Source organism: Hylobates moloch, unplaced genomic scaffold, assembly GCF_009828535.3.
Source record: "Hylobates moloch isolate HMO894 unplaced genomic scaffold, HMol_V3 SCAFFOLD_14, whole genome shotgun sequence".
Lineage (NCBI taxonomy): Eukaryota > Metazoa > Chordata > Mammalia > Primates > Hylobatidae > Hylobates > Hylobates moloch.
The window spans coordinates 62,261,237-62,283,085 of record NW_026652289.1 but is presented as its reverse complement, the minus strand read 5'-3'; the positions used below and the strand labels follow the sequence as shown (position 1 = coordinate 62,283,085).

Below are 21,849 nucleotides of genomic sequence, written 5' to 3'. Positions count from 1 at the left end.
AAGTGGCTATCTTTAACCCCACAAAACCTGCAGATGTATTTGAAGGCAGGCACAAAATCAATAGCACATGAACTCTACTGTTAAGAGACTCTGCAGGGTAGGACTCACAGTGGACTTTAAAGGTGTAAGGCTGCACAAAAGAGAACTGAAGAGCATGAAAATAAAGCCGTGCTAAGAAATGACGTGCTTAAGAACTGAGATTTCTTAGCCCTGGAAATGGGGAGGGTAACAGATCACCTTGGCTGTGAACTGAGACTGTCTTGACAGTTTGAGACTGTCAGAGAGAAGCTGATACTTCAACAATCCAGTTGCAAAACAAGACTTTGACACAGGAAAAGAAGTTAATTCTAGGGTTGTATTTGCAGTTTAGCTTTATGGGTAAAAAAAAAAAAAGCCCCTTTTATCTGGAAGCATTTCATGGGTATTTCTTTTGGACACACTTGGCTAACATAATCACCAAGACACACAGGCAGTCCTGAAAAATGCTTCCGGCACTTTTGACAGTCTTGCTCTGATACCCAGGCTGGAGGGCAATGGTACAATCTTGCCTCATTGCAACCTCCACCTCCCAGGTTCAAGTGATTCTCCTGCCTCAGCCTCCAAGTAGCTGGGGTTACAGGCATGCACCACGACCGGCTATTTTTTGTATTTTCAGTAGAGACAGGATTTCATCATGTTGGCCAGGCTGGTCTTGAACTCATTGGCTCAAGTGCTCTGCCCATCTTAGGGTCCCAAAGTGTTGGGATTACAGGTGTGGGCCAGTGTGGCCTTCTGGCACTTTTTCAAACCATGGGTGAAAATATTCAACTCTATTGCCCTAGCTGGTTAAAAAGAACACTTCTCAAGAGGTAATTTTACTGCAGCACCAAAAAAATTGTGTTCTCCAATTGTGCCCTCTTGTGGTTAAAGTTAAATCTTTACAGAATTTAACCTATTTTCCATCTGGTGGTGAGCTAAACTTGAACAGCCTCTGCGCTTCCGACCAAGTCCTGTTACACCTATTTTTCAAGCCACATTATTTAGAAAACCAGAATTTTTTTTTTATCATTCCCCTTCCACTGAACTCCATGGACTTAGTATAAATCCATGCCCCATTTTATATAGTGTACCCCATTTTATACCACACTATATAAAATTTAACAGTCTAAATTATGGCCAACAAAATGTCACTTTAAAAAAATTCTAACCAAGCTTTACAGAACACACCAACAAGTCATGTTTCTCACTGCCTGTATAATCAGGTCTTTATTCAAAAGAAGCTGTCCAAAATGATTTGACCTTTATGGAATAATCAAATTTAAGAGTTTATGCAGCAGGCTTCTTTTCCTCTGTAGTAGGTTTCTTTTCTGCAGGCTTCTTTTCAGGGGCTGGTTTCTTGGTAGCTGCTGCCTTTTTTCCCACCAGAGGCTTCTTCTGCTTCTTAACACCAACAGCAGCCTTCTTTCCTTTCTTACCTACCACAGGCTTCTTGCCTGCAACCGCCGCCTTCTCATCTGATTTGGCTTCTAGTGCTGCTGCAGCAGCAGCTGCCTTATCTACCCGGAGCTTGTGCTGCAACAAATTAGACAGAAAACAGTAAGAATCAAATCCTTCTAAGAACTTAATGTATCAGGAAGAAAAAAAAAACAACAACAAAAAAAAAACCAGCCGGGCGTGGTGGCTCACGCCTGTAATCCCAGCACTTTGGGAGGCTGAGGCAGGTGAATCACCTGAGGTCAGGAGTTTGAGACCAGCCTGACCAATATGGTGAAACCCTGTCTCTACTGAAAATACAAAAAGTAGCCAGACATGGTGGTGTGCGCCTGTAGTGCTAGCTACTTGGGAGGCTGAGACAGAAGAACTGCTTGAACCTGGTAGGTGGAGGTTGCAGTGAGATGAGATCACATCATTGCACTCCAGCCTGGGTGACAGAGCGAGATTTCGTCTCAAAAACAAACAAACAAAAAACCCCACTCACATTCCTGGCCTGGCGAAGAATGGTGTTCCGGCGCATGGTCTTTGCATATGGGTTTAGCTTCAACATGATTCTCAAGTTTTTCAGTGGGTTCTTCTTTAGGACTCTGCGATGAATCTTCTTGCTATAAAAAGGCAGATACTGTATCAACACTTTACTTAACATTATACACATACAAATTTTTGAAACAACCAATAGTACAGGGTTGGGGCAAGAATTACACTCTAAGTATCACTTTACCGTGGTGCTCGAAGGGCTCTTTGGATCTCTGGGCTTTTCAAGATTCTGCTAAGATCTGTATTAATCATCTTGTGCATGGGAAGACTGAAAGGGAAAAGATTGACATGTACATGTAAAAGTAATCAACCAAAGAACAAGCTCAACTGAAGCTTTATTTTTAACCACTATGCTCTCCAAAATATCTACTACACTATCACTTCTCATAAACATGGACCAGGCCCGGTGCGGTGGCTCACCCCTATAATCCCAGCACTTGGGGAGGCCGAGGCGGGTGGATCACCTGAGGTTAAGAGTTCCAGACCAGTCTGGCCAACATGGTGAAACCCCAACTCTATAATTAGCTGGGTGTGGTGGCACACGCCTGTAGTCCCAGGTACTCGGGAGGCTGAGACAGGAGAACTGCTTGAACCCGGGAGGTGGAGGCTGCAGTAAGCCAAGATCACACCACTACACTTCAGCGTGTGCGAGACAGAACTCTGTCTCAAAAACAAAACAAAGAAAAACCAAAAATATAGACCAGGTGAGTCCCATTTTGGCATACTGTTGCTGCACGTAAGGGAAAATGGGAAAAAAATTATTTAGAAAACATGTAAGCCAATTCTGAATGTTAATATCCATGATATAAACATCTGGGCTTAGTATATGAAAGATACTTACTTGTAGTTACTCTTGAGGGAAGCGGCTTTACGCCAAGTGCCATACAATTCATCTAACTTCCGGAAAGCACTTTCAGTCCAAATGCAGAAACGTCCCACATGCCCACCAGGAGCAAGCTTCAAAATGTTCAGCTTGCTTACATTAAGCAGAGTAATTCCTTTTTAAAGGAAAAGAAAAATTAGGGAGCCTGTATTTCAACAAAAGAAACACAAATCATCTTTATGGCTTAAGAGCTATAAAAGGTACCTGAGAACTTATTAATTATGAAGTTTCAACCATCAATGGTGCAACTCTTTCAGCCATAAATCAGAACTTCCACAAAATCATGTGTTTCAGAAACACGGACCGTAAATGGAATCTCATCATAACAAAAGCTGAGTAGACTTGCAGAGTATACCAAGTCAATATATGTAAGCAGTTTAATTACCAGGGATGTTTCTGAAGGCCTTGATGATACCATTATCCTCATTATAGATGATGCACGGGCCCCTGCGCTGGATACGGCGACGGTTTCTCATTTTGCCTTTGCCAGCTCTCATTCGCTGAGAGGCATAGACCTACAAAGTGAGCAGTTTTAGTATTGTGATTAAGATACAATCTCTGCAATAGATTTTCAGAGTTTTAATTCCATTTTACAGATGATTAAACTGGCACAATAACTTGCCAAGGTTACACAGAGCCATAAACAGCAGTTAGGATTCAAACCCAAGTAATTGGGCTCTGAGGTTCTTGTTCTCTCACATATTAAGGCTTGGCTATACTGCTCTTATCTTCTGAAATTCAAAGTGACAAACTGTGAACAAGGAGTACCAAACTGTAAATGTGCTCATTAAACAGACCTTTTTGATATCATTCCAGGCTTTAAGTTTCTTAAGGAGCAAAACAGCTTCCTTGGTCTTCTTGTAGCCTTCAACTTTATCTTCGACTACCAAAGGAAGTTCAGGAACTTCCTCAATACGATGACCTAACAAAAACCAATTTGACACTTACTTGGTTATCCTGAACCTTTTGGGAAAAAAAAAAAAAAATCAAACGTTTTATACAACCAATAAAAGCAAAATGGTATTCAGGTTGCCAAGTCAGAATTTCCACAAATATCATGTGTTTCAGAAACACGGACCAATTAAGTGGAATCTCATCATTTTGACAGTTAAATAAAAATGCAGTGGGGAACACAACAGGCAAGTTTAAGTAGGAAGTTTTCTAAGGATATACTAAACCACTACTTGAATAGTTAGTTCCCCAGTTACGCTAGTATTCGCTGATGATTGATTTGTCAGATTTAAGTAGCCAGACCTGATATTTAGTAAAGGATTAAAATTTAATCAGACACTTCAGGATGAAAAGAATGTGCAATTTTAACAAAGGTTCACATGAAAGAAAAGTGGGGCATTTTGTATCACTGATACAAAATATTTTTGATTAAAAAATTTTTAAACTGATATGTAACATGTATTTCTGGAGTACATTTGGTAACTGAATGCACTCATTTGTCAATATCAAATCAGTGTAACTGGAATATCCATGAACTAAAATATTTTATGCTAAAAACATTCAAATTATTCTCTTCTAGCCATCTTGAAATGGGTTACTGTGAATAAAAATCACCCTAATGATTAAACATAGGTGTCTTATTTCTTCTATCAAACTCTTATGATACAATGTATTACAAACCTTTAGACATGACCAGTGCTGGTAGGGCTGAGGCAGCCAGGGCAGAACAGATGGCGTATCGTTTTTGGGTTGTGTTCACTCTACGATGCCAACGGCGCCAGGTTTTGGTTGGTGCAAACATTCGACCTCCACGACACATCTATTTTTCCAGTCAAGAATCACATTCCTCAAATTTTAGTAATTAAAACAAGGTTATTTCTTGCTCAGTAAGAATTTTCGTCAACCTTCTGTACCAGCTTACTGACAGCAGGCAACTGTCGCTTAGAACAGAGTAAGACGCAAATTACGACATCATTGCAAGCAAAATAACTCCATATAAATGAAGTCCCTTCTCTTCAAGACAAAAGAAGGTAGTATTTTTACACCGTATTATCATCAATAAACCAAACCCAGGCTGTTAAATTCCATCAGAGCTGACCAGTCTTAGGTAGTGAAACAAAGGATACGTTTCCAAAAGCACCCTGGCCAGAGCGGTGAGTCCCACCACCTCGAACTCTGGGAATTCGAGCCACAGCTCTGCCAGTACCCCAAGACTCAGCACTGGTCTGATGACCTGAAATTGAGAAGAGATAAAAATTGTAGCTGCTTCATCATACATACCAACCCATGACTATTATGCATGGTAGCAAACAGCATCAGAATATCCGAGAAAATCATGTGGTTCAGAAACACGGACCAATGAAGTGGAATTTCATCACTACTGTAAAGCAGTCCCTAAAATATCTGCAGAAGGTATAAATCCATACCTGCTAATTCACTGACAGCGTAGGGCTGTCTGTTGTTTTTGCGCAAGTTGGTGTGAACAAAGTTCACAATGTCTGGCCGAATAGGAGCCTTGAATACAGCAGGCAAAGTGACATTTTTACCAGATGACTCCCCCTTTTCGGAGTACACCGATATCAGTGGGCGAGCACACGCCTAAAGAAAAAGGAAAGGATTATTTTTATTGACAAGTAACGTTGGAAGCAAACTCTTCTCATAGGCCAACAATACCATTAAATACTCAATTGTAGAAGAGATTGGTATGGTGGGGCAAACAACGCTTAAACTAAAATAGCAGTAAATGACTAGAACCCTTAGAATCTCAAGCTCCACTGCACAATTCTATTTTCAAAGAGAATTGTTTATCATAAAACTTTCTTTTTTTTTTTTTTTGAGACGGAGTCTCGCTCTGTCACCCAGGCTGGAGTGCAGTGGCGCGATCTCGGCTCACTGCAAGCTCCGCCTCCCGGGTGCACGCCATTCTCCTGCCTCAGCCTCTCCGAGTAGCTGGGACTACAGGCGGCCGCCACCACGCCCGGCTAATTTTTTGTATTTTTTTTTAGTAGAGACCCGCGGTTTCACCGTGGTCTCGATCTCCTGACCTCGTGATCCGCCCGCCTCGGCCTCCCGAAGTGCTGGGATTACAAGCGTGAGCCACCGCGCCCGGCCTATCATAAAACTTTCAAAGCAAGCCTTGTAAAGCACAACAGCTCAATCAAAACCATATTGTAAGGTTTGGAGATGCTGTTTAATGCCAATTAATCAGCAAATCCTGTCTACACGGGCTCTACTCATCCCAACTTCCATCCCTGTCCCACTCACCCTCTACTAAACACGTTTCCAAAGCTCACCAGTAGAAAGACTAGTGATACTACTTTTTGTTTAAACCTCCAAGTCTTCCCATCTGTGAGTAAAATCAAAATCCTGAGGCTGACCTACACAATCTTCTCTACTTCTGATCTCAACTCCCATACTCTCCTCCAGATATTTTTCGGTCTCAGGACCACCCCGCACTTGCCTCAGACGTTCCGTGTTCACTCTAAAGCTCCTCTTTGCCAACTTTCTCACATCCTTCAGGCCACTTTAAGCTTTCTCTGTTAACTGTTTAAGGCCAAACCACTCCTATTCCCTACGTTCTCATCTCTCAGTACCATGGAATATTACTATGTATTTAGTCCAACTCAACTACGATCCCAGTTAGGACAGTGTCTGTTTTGTTCGCTTAACTCCCCCGGCACACAACACTACGTAGTATATACGAACACTATTTGTGGAAAAGCAGTACACATATAACACTGGTCTTATTACGAGTTGGCTAAGGATTCAAAGATTTTAATGACACCGAACAGAACAATTTTAAGCGTATAGAACCAGAAAGCTTTTAATAGAGATGATTCCTAAGCTAGGCAGAGACGAGCATCCAGAAAGAGGCTAAATAAGCAAGTATTCTAAGAAAAGGTCCCACTGCTCCTGAGAACGACCCAGTGCTTTCCACTACTGCTTCCCCGTGCGTCCTGCGCTGGGAATTCCACGTTGCCTCTAAGATGGCTGCCGTATCGCCGCACACCCTAGTTCCACTCCACGCCTTTGGTCCTCATCTCCTTCTCCTCGCTCTATCTCCTACAGATTCTATGCTCCGAACCCCAAATCCTTCCTTACTGGCCCCGAGCTACGGGGTAAGGCCAGCCAAAAGGATTTCCACTCACCATGGCGGAGAGATGACACAGCCACGCTACTTTCAGCCCGGATGCTGCCACAAGAAAAGGAAGTGCTTTCCCCTTCCGCTGTATATATCACCTTCCCCTTAACCGCCCCACCTTGCCCCGCCTAAGAACCAACACGGATACACAACATATCTCTCTGCCACACTACAAAAATACAAACGAAAGTGTTATTTCTTTATTTGTGGGAAATTACGGTAACTATTTTCTTCCAAAGCTAATGATAATTCTTAGAAAATAGAGACTCCTCTTCGCGGAATAATCCACAGGGGCGTGGCCAACTCGCGAGTCGGGGTATCTTCTCCCCAACCACTACGCTTATTTTAATTATTGCAGACGGAAATTGAAGACTATTGACATAGTAAATAGCTGTGGGTGGCTTGAAACGAAAGTTTAACTTTGAGGACAAACGGGACTTACGGGGGCGGGGGGTCAAAATAGTTCCGGCGGGGCGGGGCCATGACCCCTGACGTCGACGGCCGGGCGCGCTGTTCAGTTTGGCGGTTCCGGTCCCGCTCTCACATTGGGGCGGGATGTGGGAGCGGCTGAACTACGCGGCACAGGAGTTTTATTCTCGTCTCCTTCAGTGAGTCTAGTCTCTTCTTTTGGCTGGGGTCCTGGGACAGCACTTCTTTCCCTGGGTATCTAGATCCTCGCCCTAAGCCTCTTGCCACTCTTTGGGGATCAGCGCTTTGCCAGCTTTCCTGGGGTCCAGGAGTTGGGGAGAGGCCGGCTCTCAGCTGCGGTGTGGGGTTGAGCGTGTGGGAGTTTGCTTGTCTCAGGAGAAAACGTGTACGTCATCAAACGAGATGGAAGGTGGCAAGTGTTCCAAGAGGCGATTTATTCTTTATGCTGATGGACACACTTGCCATAAGTAGAGGCACCACCCGGGATACGGAAAACTAGGTGTTGGCATCCTTCCCCTGTTTAAAGCCTTGTTGACTCCTTAGAGTGAAATGTGGTGTTAGTCTGTTAATCTCTATTATTCGAGGTAGTTGCCACATGAGCTACAATTGTAATGATAGCAGATTGGTGTGTTGCGTTTTGAAACCATCTTTATTTTCGCTGTGCTCCAAGACTTCATTTTATTTTTATGGTGAAGTACTACTACCAAGAGGATTCCATCAAGTTCTGCATCCTATGTAAAAATCTAATCCATAGTTCTCAAATTTAGCATGCATCAGAATCACCAGAGGATTGTCCAAAAGACAGATTGCTGGGCCCCGCTTCCAGGGTTTCTGATTTAGTAGGTCTGAGATGGGGCCAATTAATTTGCCCTCCTGATAAATGCTAGGTGTAACAGATATGGCTGGCTGGCCATCACACTTTGAGAACCACTGTGTAATCTAGCCCATGATTTCCTAAATGTTATAATTTTTCATTGTTTGTCTTCGTTGCTTTTTTTCCTGCTTACAAAGGTAGTCACGCTTGTAAACGTTTTGAATAGGAAGAGCACTAGCTTTTAAAAAAAACTGGCATGTCTTGGACATCTTTCATTGTGACTCCTTATAGATCTATCTCATTGTTTTTAACTGCTATATAGTATTTCATTCTATGGCTGTTTCATCTTTATTTAAGATAAGGCCGGCCAGATGGTTCACGCCTGTAATCCCAGCACTTCGGGAGGCCGAGGCCGGCGGATCACTTGAGGTCAGGAGTTCTAGACCAGCCTGGCCAACATGGCGAGACCCCGTCTCTACTAAAAATATAAAAATTAGCCTGGCATGGTGGCGGGCACCTGTAATCCCAGCTACTTGGGAGAATTGCTTGAACTCGGGAGGCAGAGGTTGCAGTGAGCCGAGCTCATGCCACTGCACTCCAGCCTGGGCAACAGAGCAAGACTCTGTCTCAAAAAAAAAAAAAAAACATAAAAATGTCCTATTAACTAGGCATGGTGGTGCATACCTGTAATCCTAGCTACTCTGGAGGCTGAGGTGGTAGGACTGCTTGAGCCCAGGAGTTGGAGGCCAGCCTGGGCAGAGTAGTGAGAACCTGTCTCTAAATAAATAAATAAGTCCTCTATTGATACAACTTTATTTAGACCCTTTTTTTTTTTTGAAACGGAGTCTCGCTGTGTTGCCAGGCTGGAGTGCAGTGGCGCAATTTTGGCTCACTGCAACCTCTGCCTCCCGGGCTCAAGCGATTCTCCTGCCTCAGCCTCCCGAGTAGCTGGGACTACAAGCGCTTGCCACCACGCCTAGCTGATTTTTGTATTTTTAGTAGAGAAGAGGTTTCACCATGTTGGCCAGGATGGTCTCGATCTCTTGACCTCGTGATCCGCCCACTTTGGCCTCCTAAAGTGCTGGGATTACAGGCGTGAGCCATCATGCCCGGCCTATGTAAACCCTTTATACTTCACATAGAAAGTATAACACTGTTTCCCCTCCCCCCTCAGTGGGAATTTTCACACGGGACCTCAGATCAATACCTGCAAAGCTGAATTAATCTTTTCCTCCAACTGGACATTCTACTTCTGAATTCTGTCTCTGAAGAGTTCTAATTCCAAAACCCCCACCCCTGCCTTATCTAGTCGATCCTCTTATTCTCCCTCCATCCATGCTGTTTTCATTCAGGCCATTATCAGTTCTCTGAAGTGCTACAAGTTATTCACAGCTATTTTCCTGGACTCCAAGTTATTACTCTCCACATTACTGTCAGATCTTTCCCATTTAAAGTCATTTAGTGAGTTCCTCTTGGCTTTCAGGATAAAGTTTAAGGCCTATAGCTAAATTTCTACCATAGCTTCCTATACTTGCCTCTCTCTGAGCACTTATCACGATGGAACTGTGGTTTACTTCTAGGAATCCAGTCAGGACTATGAACCAGGGACTATGCTTTTGTTTGATATTCTCAGCATCTAGCAGGAGTGACTGGCTTCTATTAAACATGCTTGAGACATTATTGCAAGACTGATTAAGTACACGGTGAAACCCCATCTCTACTAAAAATACGAAAACGAAATTAGCCTGGCATGGTGGCAGGCTTCTGTAGTCCTACAGCCTAGTCTGGAGGCTGAGGCGGGAGAATGGCGTGAACCTGGGAGGCGGAGCTTGCAGTGAGCGGAGATCGCGCCCCTGCTCTCCAACTCCAGCCTAGGCGACAGAGCGAGACCGCATCTCAAAAAAAAAAAAAACAAAAGACTGATTAAATAACATCCCTGAGTTATACATAAGACATAAACATCTGTAAGAATAAATCACAATCTTTCACAATATGGCAAAAGTGAATTAGTCATAGGCCTAGCTCTTCTGTTTCTATTTCGGGAAGTCATATAGTATTAGATCAAATATAGATATAAATGGTTTCTTGAAACAGTTCTGTTGGGTTCCTTCAATGACTAAAGATTTCTTTTCAGTGTAGATCAGGCTGGTGTGCATTTTGGTATGTTAATGGATTACAGTTTAAGTGCTTTAGATTCACTATTTTAAAACTTTCTTGAATTAAATGATATCCTAGAGTTTCACGCTTACATTTTGAAAAGGAAATGGTCAACATAATCAAATTTACTAACTTCGAGTAACAAGTTATAAAAATGGCCGGGCGCGGTGGCTCACGCTTGTAATCCCAGCACTTTGGGAGGCCGAGGCGGGCGGATCACGAGGTCAGGAGATCGAGACCACGGTGAAACCCCGTCTCTACTAAAAATACAAAAAAATTAGCCGGGCGTGGTGGCGGGCGCCTGTAGTCCCAGCTACTAGGAGAGGCTGAGGCAGGAGAATGGCGTGAACCCGGGAGGCGGAGCTTGCAGTGAGCCGAGATTGTGCCACTGCACTCCAGCCTGGGCGACAGCGCGAAACCGTCCTCGACCTTAGATTTCTATCACTAAAATGGAGGACAGATGCTTCCATTTTAGTGATAGAAATCTAAGGTCTAGGACCCTTAAGTAACTTCTCTGTGGTTACCCATTGATTCAGTAACAGATCAGAATCCAATAATTTTTACTTTGAAAGGTCATGTGGCAAGTTATATTTTAATTTTAACTAGTGATGTGTTTGACAAGACACAGAGTAGAGGTAGGCAACCCAGTTTCCTGCTGCCTCTGAGAATCAGTTGTACCCAATTGAGGGCAACAGTCTATTAATCTCTATCACAGGTTTTTTTCGTTTCTCTTTTCTTCTTAACCTAATGCTTCTTTTCTGCTTTTTTTCTCTCTCCGCAACTACATCTTAGGGCTGCTGTAAGTATTTGCTTTTTGCCTTTCCCATAGGTGTCCTGCAGAGATAAAGTGATGACTGACTCCTGAGTGTGAATAACGAGAGATAATGTAGTTCTATTTTTCACATGTGGTTCTGCATTTCAGGGAATTTAATGAAGAAAAGAAAGGAATCCGTAAAGACCCATTTCTCTATGAGGTATGAACAATTTGGTTTTTAAACACAACTCTAATCCTAAAATTGTCTGTTTTTATTTTTATTTTTATTTTGAGACGGAGTCTCGCTCTGTCGCCCAGGCTGGAGTGCAGTGGTGTGATCTCGGCTCACTGCAATCTCCACCTCCCAGGTTCAAGCAGTTCTCCTGTCTCAGCCTCCCGAGTAGCTGGGACTACAGGTGCCTGCCACCACAACCAGCTAATTATTGTATTTTTAGTAGAGACAGGGTTTCACCACATTGGTCAGGCCAGGCTGGTCCCCAACTCTCGACCTCAGGTGATCCACCCACCATGACCTCCCAAAGTGCTGGGATTACAGGCATGAGCCACCACGCCTGGCCGATTGTCTGTTTTTAAAAGTCAGGTTTATTGAAGTTAATTTGCATACAGTAAATTTTATCCTTTTAGGGTACTGTTCTATGACTTTTTTTTTTTTTTTTTTTTGAGACGAAGTCTTGCTTCGTATCAACCAAGCTGGAGTGCAGTGGTGTGATCTCAGCTCCCTGAACCCTCTGCCTCCCAGGTTCAAGCAATTCTCCTGTCTCAGCCTCCTGAGTACCTGGGACTACAGGCGTGAGCCACCATACCTGGCTAATTTTGTATTTTTAGTCAAGACAGGGTTTCACCATATTGGCCAGGCTGGTCTCGAACTTCTGACCTCAAGTGATCTGCCCACCTTGGCCTCCCAAAGTGCTGGGATTACAGGCATGAGCCACCACACCCGGCCCGTTCTATGACTTCTTTTTTTTTGAGACAGAGTCTCGCACTATTACCCAGGCTGCAGTGCAGTGGCGTGATCTTGGCTCACTGCAAGCTCCGCCTCCCGGGTTCACGCCATTCTCCTGCCTCAGCCTCCCGAGTAGCTGGGACTACAGGCGCCTGCCACCACACCCAGCTAATTTTTTTGTATTTTTAGTAGAGACGGGGTTTCACCACGTTAGCCAGGATGGTCTCAATCTCCTGACCTCGTGATCCGCCCGCCTCGGCCTCCCAAAGTGCTGGGATTACAGGTGTGAGCCAGTGCGCCTGGCCGAACTTCTGATAAATTATTTAGTCACCACCCTATAATCAAGATATAGAATATTTCTATCATCTCCAAAAATGTTCTTATGTCCCTTTACAGTGAGCGCTTTCCCCTCCCTTAGTTCCTGGCAAACATTAATCTATTTTTTGTCTCTGTAGTTTTACCTTTTCCAGAATATCGTATAAATAAAATCATACAGCCTTTTGGTTCTGGCTTCTTTCAGTTACTATAATGCATTTAAGATTCATCTGTGTTGTTGTGTGTATCAGCAGCTCATTCTATTTCTGAGTAGTATTCCATTGTATGGATGTACCGTAGTTTGGTTATCCATTCACCAGTTGAAGGACATTGGGTTGTTTCCAATTTTTGATGATTATGAGAGCCGCTATAAACATTCATATATTTAGCATCTAATATGTGCTGATTGTTTCATAAGTAAACTCTCCATAGTTGGGGAGATAAAACCTATGTCCATGAAATAATTAGCAAACTAAAATAAAGTATACATTAACAGACAAGCTGGGGGGGAAATACTCATGAATGAGAAGTTATAATACCTATATTTATGTGTGTGTGTGGCCATATATATATTATATACATAGCTCTTAAAAATCAATGAGAAAGATGGCTGGGCACGATGGCTTACGCCTGTTATCGCAGCACTTTGGGAGGCTGAGGTGGGTGGATCTCTTGAGGTCAGGAGTTCGATACCAGCCAGGCCAACATGGTGAAACCCCGGCTCTACTAAAAAATACAAAAATTAGCTGGGCATGGTGGCGTGTGCCTGTAGTCCCAGCTACTCAGGAGGCTGAGGCAGGAGAATCACTTGAACCTGGGAGGCAGAGGTTACAGTGAGCCAAGATTAAGCCATTGTACTCCAGCCTGGGTGACAGAGTGAAACTCCGTGTCTAAATAAATAAAATAAAATAAAATGCCAGTTGCAGTAGCTTGTGCCTGTAGTTACCCCAGCTACTAGGGAGGCTGAGGCAGGAGAATCGCTTGAACCTGGGAGGCAGAGGTTGCAGTGAGCAGAGATCGCACCACTACACTCCAGCCTGGGCGACAGAGTGAGACTATCGCAAAAAAATAAAAATAAAAATCAACGAGAAAGGCCGGGCACGGTGGCTCACGCTTGTAATCCCAGCACTTTGGGAGGCCGAGGCGGGCGGATCACGAGGTCAGGAGATTGAGACCACGGTGAAACCCCGTCTCTATTAAAAATACAAAAAAAAAAAAATTAGCCGGGCGTAGTGGCGGGCGCCTGTAGTCCCAGCTACTCGGAGAGGCTGAGGCAGGAGAATGGCGTGAACCCGGGAGGCGGAGCTTGCAGTGAGCCGAGATTGCGCCATTGCACTCCAGCCTGGGGGACAGAGCGAGACTCCGTCTCAAAAAAAAAAAAAAAAAAATCAACGAGAAAGAAAGACAAAAAACTATAGAAGAAGAATAGGCAAAGGACATGAGTAAGTAATCAAGAAAGAAATATGCAAATAGAGTTACCCTTCACTGAATTCTCACTAGCCAAACTCAAGAATCAGATATATCCAGGTAAACTCATTTTTCCCTTCCTGCCTGAATTCTTGCTGCTTGATATCTGTATTAGTTTCCTAGAGCTGCTATAGCAAAATACTGCAAATTAGGCAGCTTCAAACACAAAAATTTATTTTCTCCCAGTTCCAGAGACTAAAATTCTGAAATTAATGGGTCAGCAGGTGCATGCTCTTCCTGAATTCTCTAAGAAAGAATCTTTCCTTGCCTCTTTCTAGCTTCTGATGGTTTCCAGCAATCTTTGGTATTGCTTGGCTTGTAAACACATCACTCCAATCTCTGCTTCTGTAGACACATGGTATTCCCCCTGCGTGTCTATGCCTCTAACTCTCTTTCCTTTTAAGTATACCAGTCATTGGATTTAGGGCTTGCCCTAATCCAAATTAATCCTCATCTTGATTACATTTGCCAAGATTTTATTTCCAAATAAAGTCACATTTATAGGAACTGGAGGTTAGACCTTCAAGATACCATTTTGGGGGACACAATTCAACCCACAACAGTACCTGAAACTCAAGAACCTAGTAGATTAGAATAACACAGTATCCTTGGCTCTCTGTGCCTGGTTTCTTCATGCTTTAATATCCAAACTAAGAAACCAAATGGATTCAAATAATGAGAGATATTTATGATTAATAAGCATATTAGAAACTGCTGTTTACCTTGGCCGAGTGATGGCTCACACCTGTAATCCTAGCACATTGGGAGGCTGAGGTGGGAGGATTGCTTGAGCTGAGGAGTTTGAGACCAGCCTGGGCAATGTGGTGAGACCTTTTTGTCTCTACAAAAAGCAAAAAAAATTAGCTGGGTGTGGTGTCATGCACCTATAGTCCCAGCTACTATTACTGGGAGGCAGAGGTGGGAGGATCTCTTGAGTCTGGGAGGTTAAGGCTACAGTGAGCCAAGATTGTGCCACTGCACTCAAGTCTGGGTGACAGAGCGAGAGCCTGTCTTCAAAAAAAAACCCTGGTGTGATTCCGTCCTGCGTGGCTGTTCTCTGTAGCAGCGTTCGTTTATCTCTGTCCGCCTTCTTTCCTACCTAAGTGCGTGCCGCCACCCGATGGAAGATTCGATGGACGTGAACATGAGCCCCCTGAGGCCCCAGAACTATCTTTTTGGTTGTGAACTAAAGGCCAACAAAGATTATCACTTTAAGATGGATAATGATGAAAATGAGCACCAGTTATTTTTAAGAACGGTCAGTTTAGGGGCTGATGCAAAGGATGAATTGCACATTGTTGAAGCAGAGGCAATGAGTTATGAAGGCAATCCAATTAAAGTAACACTGGCAACTTTGAAAATGTCTGTACAGCCAACGGTTTCCCTTGGGGGCTTTGAAATAACACCACCAGTGGTCTTAAGGTTGAAGCGTGGTTCAGGGCCAGTGCATATTAGTGGACAGCACTTAGTAGCTGTGGAGGAAGATGCAGAGTCAGAAGATGAAGAGGAGGAGGATGTGAAACTCTTAAGTATATCTGGAAAGCGGTCTGCCCCTGGAGGTGGTAGCAAGGTTACACAGAAAAAAGTAAAACTTGCTGCTGATGAAGATGATGATGATGATGATGATTTTGACGATGAGGAAGCTGAAGAAAAAGCGCCAGTGAAGAAATCTATACAAGATACTCCAGCCAAAAATGCACAAAAGTCAAATCAGAATGGAAAAGACTCAAAACCATCATCAACACCAAGATCAAAAGGACAAGAATCCTTCAAAAAACAGGAAAAAACTCCTAAAACACCAAAAGGACCTAGTTCTGTAGAAGACATTAAAGCAAAAATGCAAGCAAGTATAGAAAAAGGTGGTTCTCTTCCCAAAGTGGAAGCCAAGTTCATCAATTATGTGAAGAATTGCTTCCAGATGACTGACCAAGAGGCTATTCAAGATCTCTGGCAGTGGAGGAAGTCTCTTTAAGAAAATAGTTTAAACAATTTGTTAAAAATTTCCGTCTTATTTCATTTCTGTAACAGTTGATATCTGGCTGTCCTTTTTGTAATGCAGAGTGAGAACTTTCCCTACCGTGTTTGATAAATGTCGTCCAGGTTCTATTGCCAAGAATGTGTTGTCCAAAATGCTTGTTTAGTTTTTAAAGATGGAACTCCACCCTTTGCTTGGTTTTAAGTATGTATGGAATGTTATGATAGGACATAGTAGTAGCAGTGGTCAGACATGGAAATGGTGGGGAGACAAAAATAAACTCAGTATTTTAATAAAGTAAAAAAAAAAAAAGAAAAACTGTTCACCGTCATTATTAATCAAACAAATGACAAAACAGTAAGATCTTATGTTTTGCTGTGAGATGGTAAAAATAAACAATGAAAATGCTCTTTTTCTTTCTTTTTTGTTTTTTTTTTTTGAGATGGAGTTACTCTGTCATCCAGGCTGGAGTGCAGTGGCGGGATCCCCGCTCACTGCACCTCTGCCTCCCAGGTTCAAGTGATTCTCCTGCCTCAGCCTCCCAAGTAGCTGGGATTATAGGCACCCGCCACCACACCCTGCTAATTTTGTATTTTTAGTGGAGACCGGGTTTCACCATCTTAGCCAGGCTGGTCTCAAACTCCCGACCTCAGGTGATCCGTCCGCCTTGGCCTCCCAAAGTGCTGGGATTATAGTCGTGAGCCACTGCGCCTGGCCATGAAAATGCTTAATGTGCTGATATAAGTGATGGAAGTATAAATGTGTAGGTGCGACATTTTGAAAGGCAGTTTGATAGTATAAGTGTGATTTTAGGTATTCTTCTTAAGAAAATAATTCAAAAGTGTTCACTTGAATTGGTGTCATCAATTGTTTATAATAGCAAAAAACTGGAAACTACTAAAATCTCATACAATATGGAATTAGTTATGTGACAAAAGAGCTATGGTACTAGACTGCCAAAGAACATTGAATGACAGACATTCATGATATAAAACTATTAGAATCCTGTTTTTATTAGGCAAAATCCTATCTAGATATCTAAATAGATACATTTCTATTTTTATTATTATTTTTTAAAGAGATGGGGTCTTACTCTGTTGCCCAGGCTGAAGTTCAGTAGTATGATCAAAGTTCACTGCAGCCTCAAACTCCTAGGCTCAAGTGATCCTCACACCTCAGCCTCCCAAGTAACTGGGACTACCAGTGCACCACCATACTTGGCTAATCTTTTTTTTTTTTTTTTTTTTTTTTTTTTAAGAGACACGGTCTTGCTATATTGTAACTAGTCTCAAATTCCTGGCCTCAAACCATCCTCCCATCTCAGCCTCCCGATTAGCCGGGATTACAGGTGCCACTGTGTCCAGCTATATTTGTATTTAAATAGAGTTATATGCTTGGAAAAGGAATGTGTACCAACCAGGCTAATAATGGTAATGATTATCCTGTGCAGAATCTCACTCTGTTGCCCAGGCTGGAGTGCAGTGGCATGATATCGGCTCACTGCAACCTCCACCTTCTGGATTCAAGCAATTCTCCTGGCTTAGTCTCCCGAGTAGCTGGGATTATAGGCACCCACCACCATGCCCAGCTAATTTTTGCATTTTTATTTGTTTATTTATTTTTTCTAATTTTTTAAGATGGAGTCTCACTCTGTTGCCCAGGCTGGAGTGCAGTGGCACAATCTTGGCCCACTGCAAGCTCCACCTCCCAGGTTTAAGCGATTTCTGCCCCAGCCTCCTGAGTAGCTGGGATTATAGGCCCCCGCCACCACGGCTGCCTAATATTTTGTAGTCTTAGTAGAGACGGGGTTTTACCAGTTTGATCAGGCTGGTCTTGAACTCCTGACCTCAAGTGATCTGCCCACCTCGGCCTCCCAAAGTGCTGGGATTACAGGCGTGAGCTACTGCACCTAGCCTGTTTTCAAACTTTTGAATAAACTTCCAGTTGGAATGAGAATGTATGAAGTTTTGGCCTGGACAGTGGCTCATACCTGTATTCCCAGCACTTTGGGAGACAGAGGTGGGAGGACTGCTTGAGGCCAGAATTTTGAGACCAGCCTGGGCCATATAGCGAGACCCCATCTGTATGAAAAATAAAATAATTAGCCAGATGTGGTGGCACACACCTGAAGTTCCAGGTACTGGGGAGGCTGAGGTGGGAGGATTGCTTGAGCTCAGGAGTTTGAGGCTATGATGCACTATGCATGTGCCTATGAATAGCCATTGCACTCCAGCCTGGGCAACATAGTGAGACTCTTTTTTTTTTTTGGAGATGGAATCTCACTCTGTCTGCCAGGCTGGAGTGCAGTGGCGCGATCTTGGCTCACTGCAAGCTCCGCCTCCCAGGTTCACACCATTCTCCTGCCTCAGCCTCCCGAGCAGCTGGGACTACAGGCTCCTGCTACCACACCTGGCTAATTTTTTGTATTTTTAGTAGGGATGGAGTTTCACTGTGTTAGCCAGGATGGTCTCAATCTCCTGTCCTCGTGATCCGCCCGCCTTGGCCTCCCAAAGTGCTGGGATTACAGGTGTGAGCCACCACGCCCAGCCAAGACTCTGTCTCTTAAGGAAATTTTCCATTGACTTGCATAGAACTGGTCTATATGTGTTTAGATAGTAGAAATATATAAGTGTATATATGACGTTGCTTGATACCTGTTTTAACAGGCTGATGTCCAAGTGCAGTTGATCAGCAAAGGCCAACCAAACCCTTTGAAAAATATTCTAAATGAAAATGACATTGTATTCATAGTGGAAAAAGCGGTAAGTAGTGGTTTGACTTTGTGGCTATTTAATTCTCCATAACCAAATTTGGTTTCTTGGGAATCTAACATGTATACGTTTTAAAATCAGCATCAGTGAAAATGAGTTCTCATTCTTTTAGGAGTAAGTATAGTGCTGTCCAGTACAAATAAATATGAACCACATATGCAATTTAAGATTTTCTAGTAGCCTCATTAAGAAATAAACAAGTAAAATTATCAATAAATCGATAAAATTGACTTACTCCTTTTTTTTTTTTGAGACGGAGTCTCGCTCTGTCACCCAGGCTGGAGTGCAGTAGCGTGATCTCAGCTCACTGCAACCTTCGCCTCCCGAGTTCAAGCGATTCCCCTGCCTCAGCCTCCCAAGTAGCTGGGATTACAAGCGCCTGCCACCACGCCCGGCTAATTTTTTGTGTGTATTTTTAGTAGAGAAAGGGTTTCACCATATTAGCCAGAATGGTCTTGATCTCCTGACATCGTGATCCGCCCACCTCGGCCTCCCAAAGTGCTGGGATTACAGGGGTGAGCCACCGCACCTTGCCGACTTACTTCTTTTGTTGTTCAGTTCCATGAATTTTAACACATATGTAGATCCTTGTAGTCACCACCACAATCAGGATATATAACAGTTTCATCGCACTGAAAAACTCCCTTGTTATTATTGGCAAGGTTGAGCTATTTAACTATTTTGTAAACACATGGATAATAGTACCCACTAACACCAATCAGAGGTTATTGCCCTAAAAGGAATAGAGAAAAAGACTGTGGGCCTAAGGTTATAGCCCAGAAAGGTCTTCCTGTTTTGAGAGTGAAAAATCCAAGAACATCTGGGTTTCCTTGGTATTTTACCTTTACCTAATCATTTTGTGCATGTTGGAGCACTTTCTTTTCTACTTTTAAGATAGTCTTGCTCTGTCGCCCAGGCTGGAGTGTGGTGGTACTGTCATGGTTCACTGCAGCCTCCACCTCCCAAGCTCAAGCAATCCTTCCACCTCAGCCTCCTGATTAACTAGGACCACAGGTGCATGCCACCACCCTGGCTGATTTTTTTTTTTTTTTTTTTGGTAGACACAGGTCTCCCTGTGTTGCCTAGGTTTGTCTCAACCTCTTGGGCTTAAGTGATTCTCTCCTCCTCAGTCTCCCAGAATGCCGGGATTACAGGCATGCGACACCATGTCCTGCTGAGCACTTCCTTTTCTAAAAGCATCAGTTGCTTCCTTTGCCATTAGCAACTAAGGTCAATATCTTTTTATAGGACAGTGGAAATGCTCCTGATGGCAAGATTTTTTGGTACCAAGCTAGTTTGTGGCTATTCTTGCCAAAACCCAATCATTTGTGCTTAAGGGTATAGAAATAAGTACATTATGTTCTGCTTGTCATTATTCTGTAGCATAGTAAAGGGTTGGCTGCTATGTTAAGTGCTCTTTTGTCTGGTTAAATAATTAAGAACATTTTTAAAGCCTTTAGAAAAGGAAGAAACAAGTCATATTGAAGAACTTCAATCTGAAGAAACTGCCATATCTGATTTCTCTACTGGCGAAAATGTTGGACCACTTGCTTTAACAGTTGGGAAGGCAAGGTAGGTTTTCTCTTATGCTGAGTAGGGGTGGCGACTAGGATTTAAATTGAAACATTCTTATAAACATTGGGAAAAATAGGCCTCTAGCCCTTATATCTTCCTTCATCTCCCCCATCCCCTGATAAGTATACCCAACTAAGGATAGTTATACTTGAATATCTGATAGGTATCCCAAATGTGACCAAGAATACTGCAGTTATCTTCCCTTTCTCTACACCTCTATACCAATTTATTGTTGTTGTTTCTCAATTGTTTTTCTTATGTGTAATCTGGTTCCCCTCCAGTCTTTCTTCCTCAAATGAAAGCCTGACCAAGCTTCCTGCCTAAAATCCTTTAGAGGTTCTTCATTGGCTTCATGATAAAACCCAAATTCCTTAAGAATGACACATAGGAACCTTCATTGTCTAGCCCCACTGGTCCTCCACCAGGGGTGGTACCATACCCAGAGGGAATTGGAAATATAGGGAAGTATTTTGATTTGTCACAGTGACTGAGAGGAGCTACTGGCATTTAGTGAACCTGGGCCGTGGATGGTAAACATCCCGCAATGCATGGGACTCTCCCGCACAATGAGCAGTTATCTCACCCAAGGTGCCGGTAGTGCCCCTGTTAGAAACTTGAGAGCCTCTGGCTACCTCTCCAGCTTCACTTCCTGCCTCCCCACCGTGTAGCTATGTACAGTTCCCTCTGTCCAGCCTCCTCCTGCCTCCAAAACCAAAAAGTTCTTGTCTTCAAGGTGTTCTGGCGAATATAGTCATGCAAATACTAACAGAATGGTATGAGAATGATAACTACTGTATTACTGTTCACAAAATTATATCTTCATGCTGGTTTTTATTTTCCTCTATAGAAGTTTCTTTTCTTTTTTTTTTTTTTTTGATACGGAGTTTTGTTCTTGTTGCCCAAGCTGGAGTGCAATGGTGCAATCTCAGTTCACTGCATCCTCTGCCTCCTGGGTTCAAGTGATTCTCCTGCCTCAGCCTCCCGAGTAGCTGGGATTACAGGCACACACCACCATGTCTGGCTAACTTTTTGTATTTTTAGTAGAAACGGGGTTTCACCATGTTAGCCAGGCTGGTCTTGAACTCTCACCTCAGGTGATCTGCCTGCCTCGGCCTCCCAAAGTCCTAGGATTACAGGCGTGAGCCACTGCACCCAGCCTGGAAGTTTTAAAAGTTTAATCAGCCTTTTCCTTCATAGGTACTTGATTTTAGTCATATTTGGCCTGTTTTCTCCCTACGACTTAAATGTTATTTATTTGTATTGTTTTCTCCAGCCAGTGTTTATTTATATCAGTTGATTCATGTGCTTATTTCTTTGCTCTCCATCTCTTCTTGCATTTTCCTTCTGGGATTATTTTACCTCTTTTTGGAAGTAAAATCCCCTAGAAATTTTTTTCCTGGACATCTGTTGGTAATCAATTTAGTTTTCATGTCTTTGAAAAATGAAAATGTAAACCACATTTTTTGGTGAATTTCAATTTTGATACACTTTCAAATTTATGGGAAAGTTACAAGAATAGTGCATGAACTTCTGTATATCCTTAATCGAGATTCACCAATTGCTTAGATTTTGCAGCATTTGCTTCTTTTTCTTCTCCTTCTTCCCCTTTTCCTTTTTCTCTCTTGTGTCTCTTTCTAGATAG

The 21,849-nt window shown here is 43.0% G+C and overlaps 3 protein-coding genes and 4 non-coding genes across 9 annotated transcripts in view; 2 read left to right on the top strand and 5 right to left on the bottom strand.

Moving 5' to 3' along the window:
• Nucleotides 1–1,213: 1,213 nt before the first annotated feature.
• Nucleotides 1,214–7,469, bottom strand: RPL4 (ribosomal protein L4). Its single transcript, XM_032175631.2, has 12 exons — nt 7,429–7,469; nt 7,291–7,306; nt 6,994–7,071; nt 5,272–5,443; nt 4,972–5,078; nt 4,526–4,664; nt 3,691–3,815; nt 3,279–3,408; nt 2,852–3,008; nt 2,195–2,278; nt 1,958–2,078; nt 1,214–1,551 (listed from the first exon to the last, which is right to left on the bottom strand). The coding sequence occupies exons 1-12, from the start codon at nt 7,467–7,469 to the stop codon at nt 1,306–1,308; spliced, it is 1,416 nt and encodes a 471-aa protein (XP_032031522.2). The 3' UTR covers nt 1,214–1,305.
• LOC116482693 (small nucleolar RNA SNORD18) lies at nt 3,154–3,222 on the bottom strand. The gene has a single exon (XR_004251965.1). It is a non-coding gene; the product is annotated as a small nucleolar RNA SNORD18 (small nucleolar RNA).
• On the bottom strand, nt 3,927–3,998 carry LOC116482692 (small nucleolar RNA SNORD18). Its single transcript, XR_004251964.1, has one exon. It is a non-coding gene; the product is annotated as a small nucleolar RNA SNORD18 (small nucleolar RNA).
• On the bottom strand, nt 4,726–4,824 carry LOC116482781 (small nucleolar RNA SNORD16). Its single transcript, XR_004252046.1, has one exon. It is a non-coding gene; the product is annotated as a small nucleolar RNA SNORD16 (small nucleolar RNA).
• Nucleotides 5,157–5,228, bottom strand: LOC116482694 (small nucleolar RNA SNORD18). The gene has a single exon (XR_004251966.1). It is a non-coding gene; the product is annotated as a small nucleolar RNA SNORD18 (small nucleolar RNA).
• Nucleotides 7,470–7,478: 9 nt separating the features above from the next.
• The window catches only part of ZWILCH (zwilch kinetochore protein), a 48,736-nt gene continuing 34,365 nt past the window's right edge, over nt 7,479–21,849 (top strand). For 2 of the 3 annotated variants that reach the window (XM_032175627.2, XM_058428042.1), the window contains exons 1-4: nt 7,491–7,594; nt 11,309–11,360; nt 18,528–18,623; nt 20,086–20,204. In XM_032175627.2, the coding sequence (XP_032031518.1) occupies nt 7,542–7,594; nt 11,309–11,360; nt 18,528–18,623; nt 20,086–20,204 (320 nt within the window). In that variant the 5' untranslated portion in view covers nt 7,491–7,541. Of the gene's footprint in view, nt 7,595–11,308; nt 11,361–18,527; nt 18,624–20,085; nt 20,205–21,849 lie in introns of all 3 variants that reach the window. The other variant, XM_032175629.2, reaches the window with a different exon arrangement.
• LOC116482293 (nucleophosmin-like) lies at nt 15,007–16,098 on the top strand. The gene has a single exon (XM_032753555.2). It carries the CDS (start codon nt 15,007–15,009, stop codon nt 15,856–15,858), a length of 852 nt encoding a protein of 283 aa, XP_032609446.1. The 3' UTR covers nt 15,859–16,098.

Bases quoted from the DNA above. Each gene is read 5' to 3' on its own strand.
- RPL4 (XM_032175631.2), bottom strand. From the start codon at position 7,469: ATGGCCCCGCCCCGCCGGAACTATTTTGACCCCCCGCCCCC. The intron at 5,079-5,271 runs GTATGGATTTAT...TCTCAATTTCAG, and splicing joins CGCTGTCAGTGAATTAGCAG to GTCATCAGACCAGTGCTGAG. The intron at 3,409-3,690 runs GTCTGTTTAATG...CTCACTTTGTAG, and splicing joins CCTGGAATGATATCAAAAAG to GTCTATGCCTCTCAGCGAAT.
- LOC116482293 (XM_032753555.2), top strand. From the start codon at position 15,007: ATGGAAGATTCGATGGACGTGAACATGAGCCCCCTGAGGCCCCAGAAC.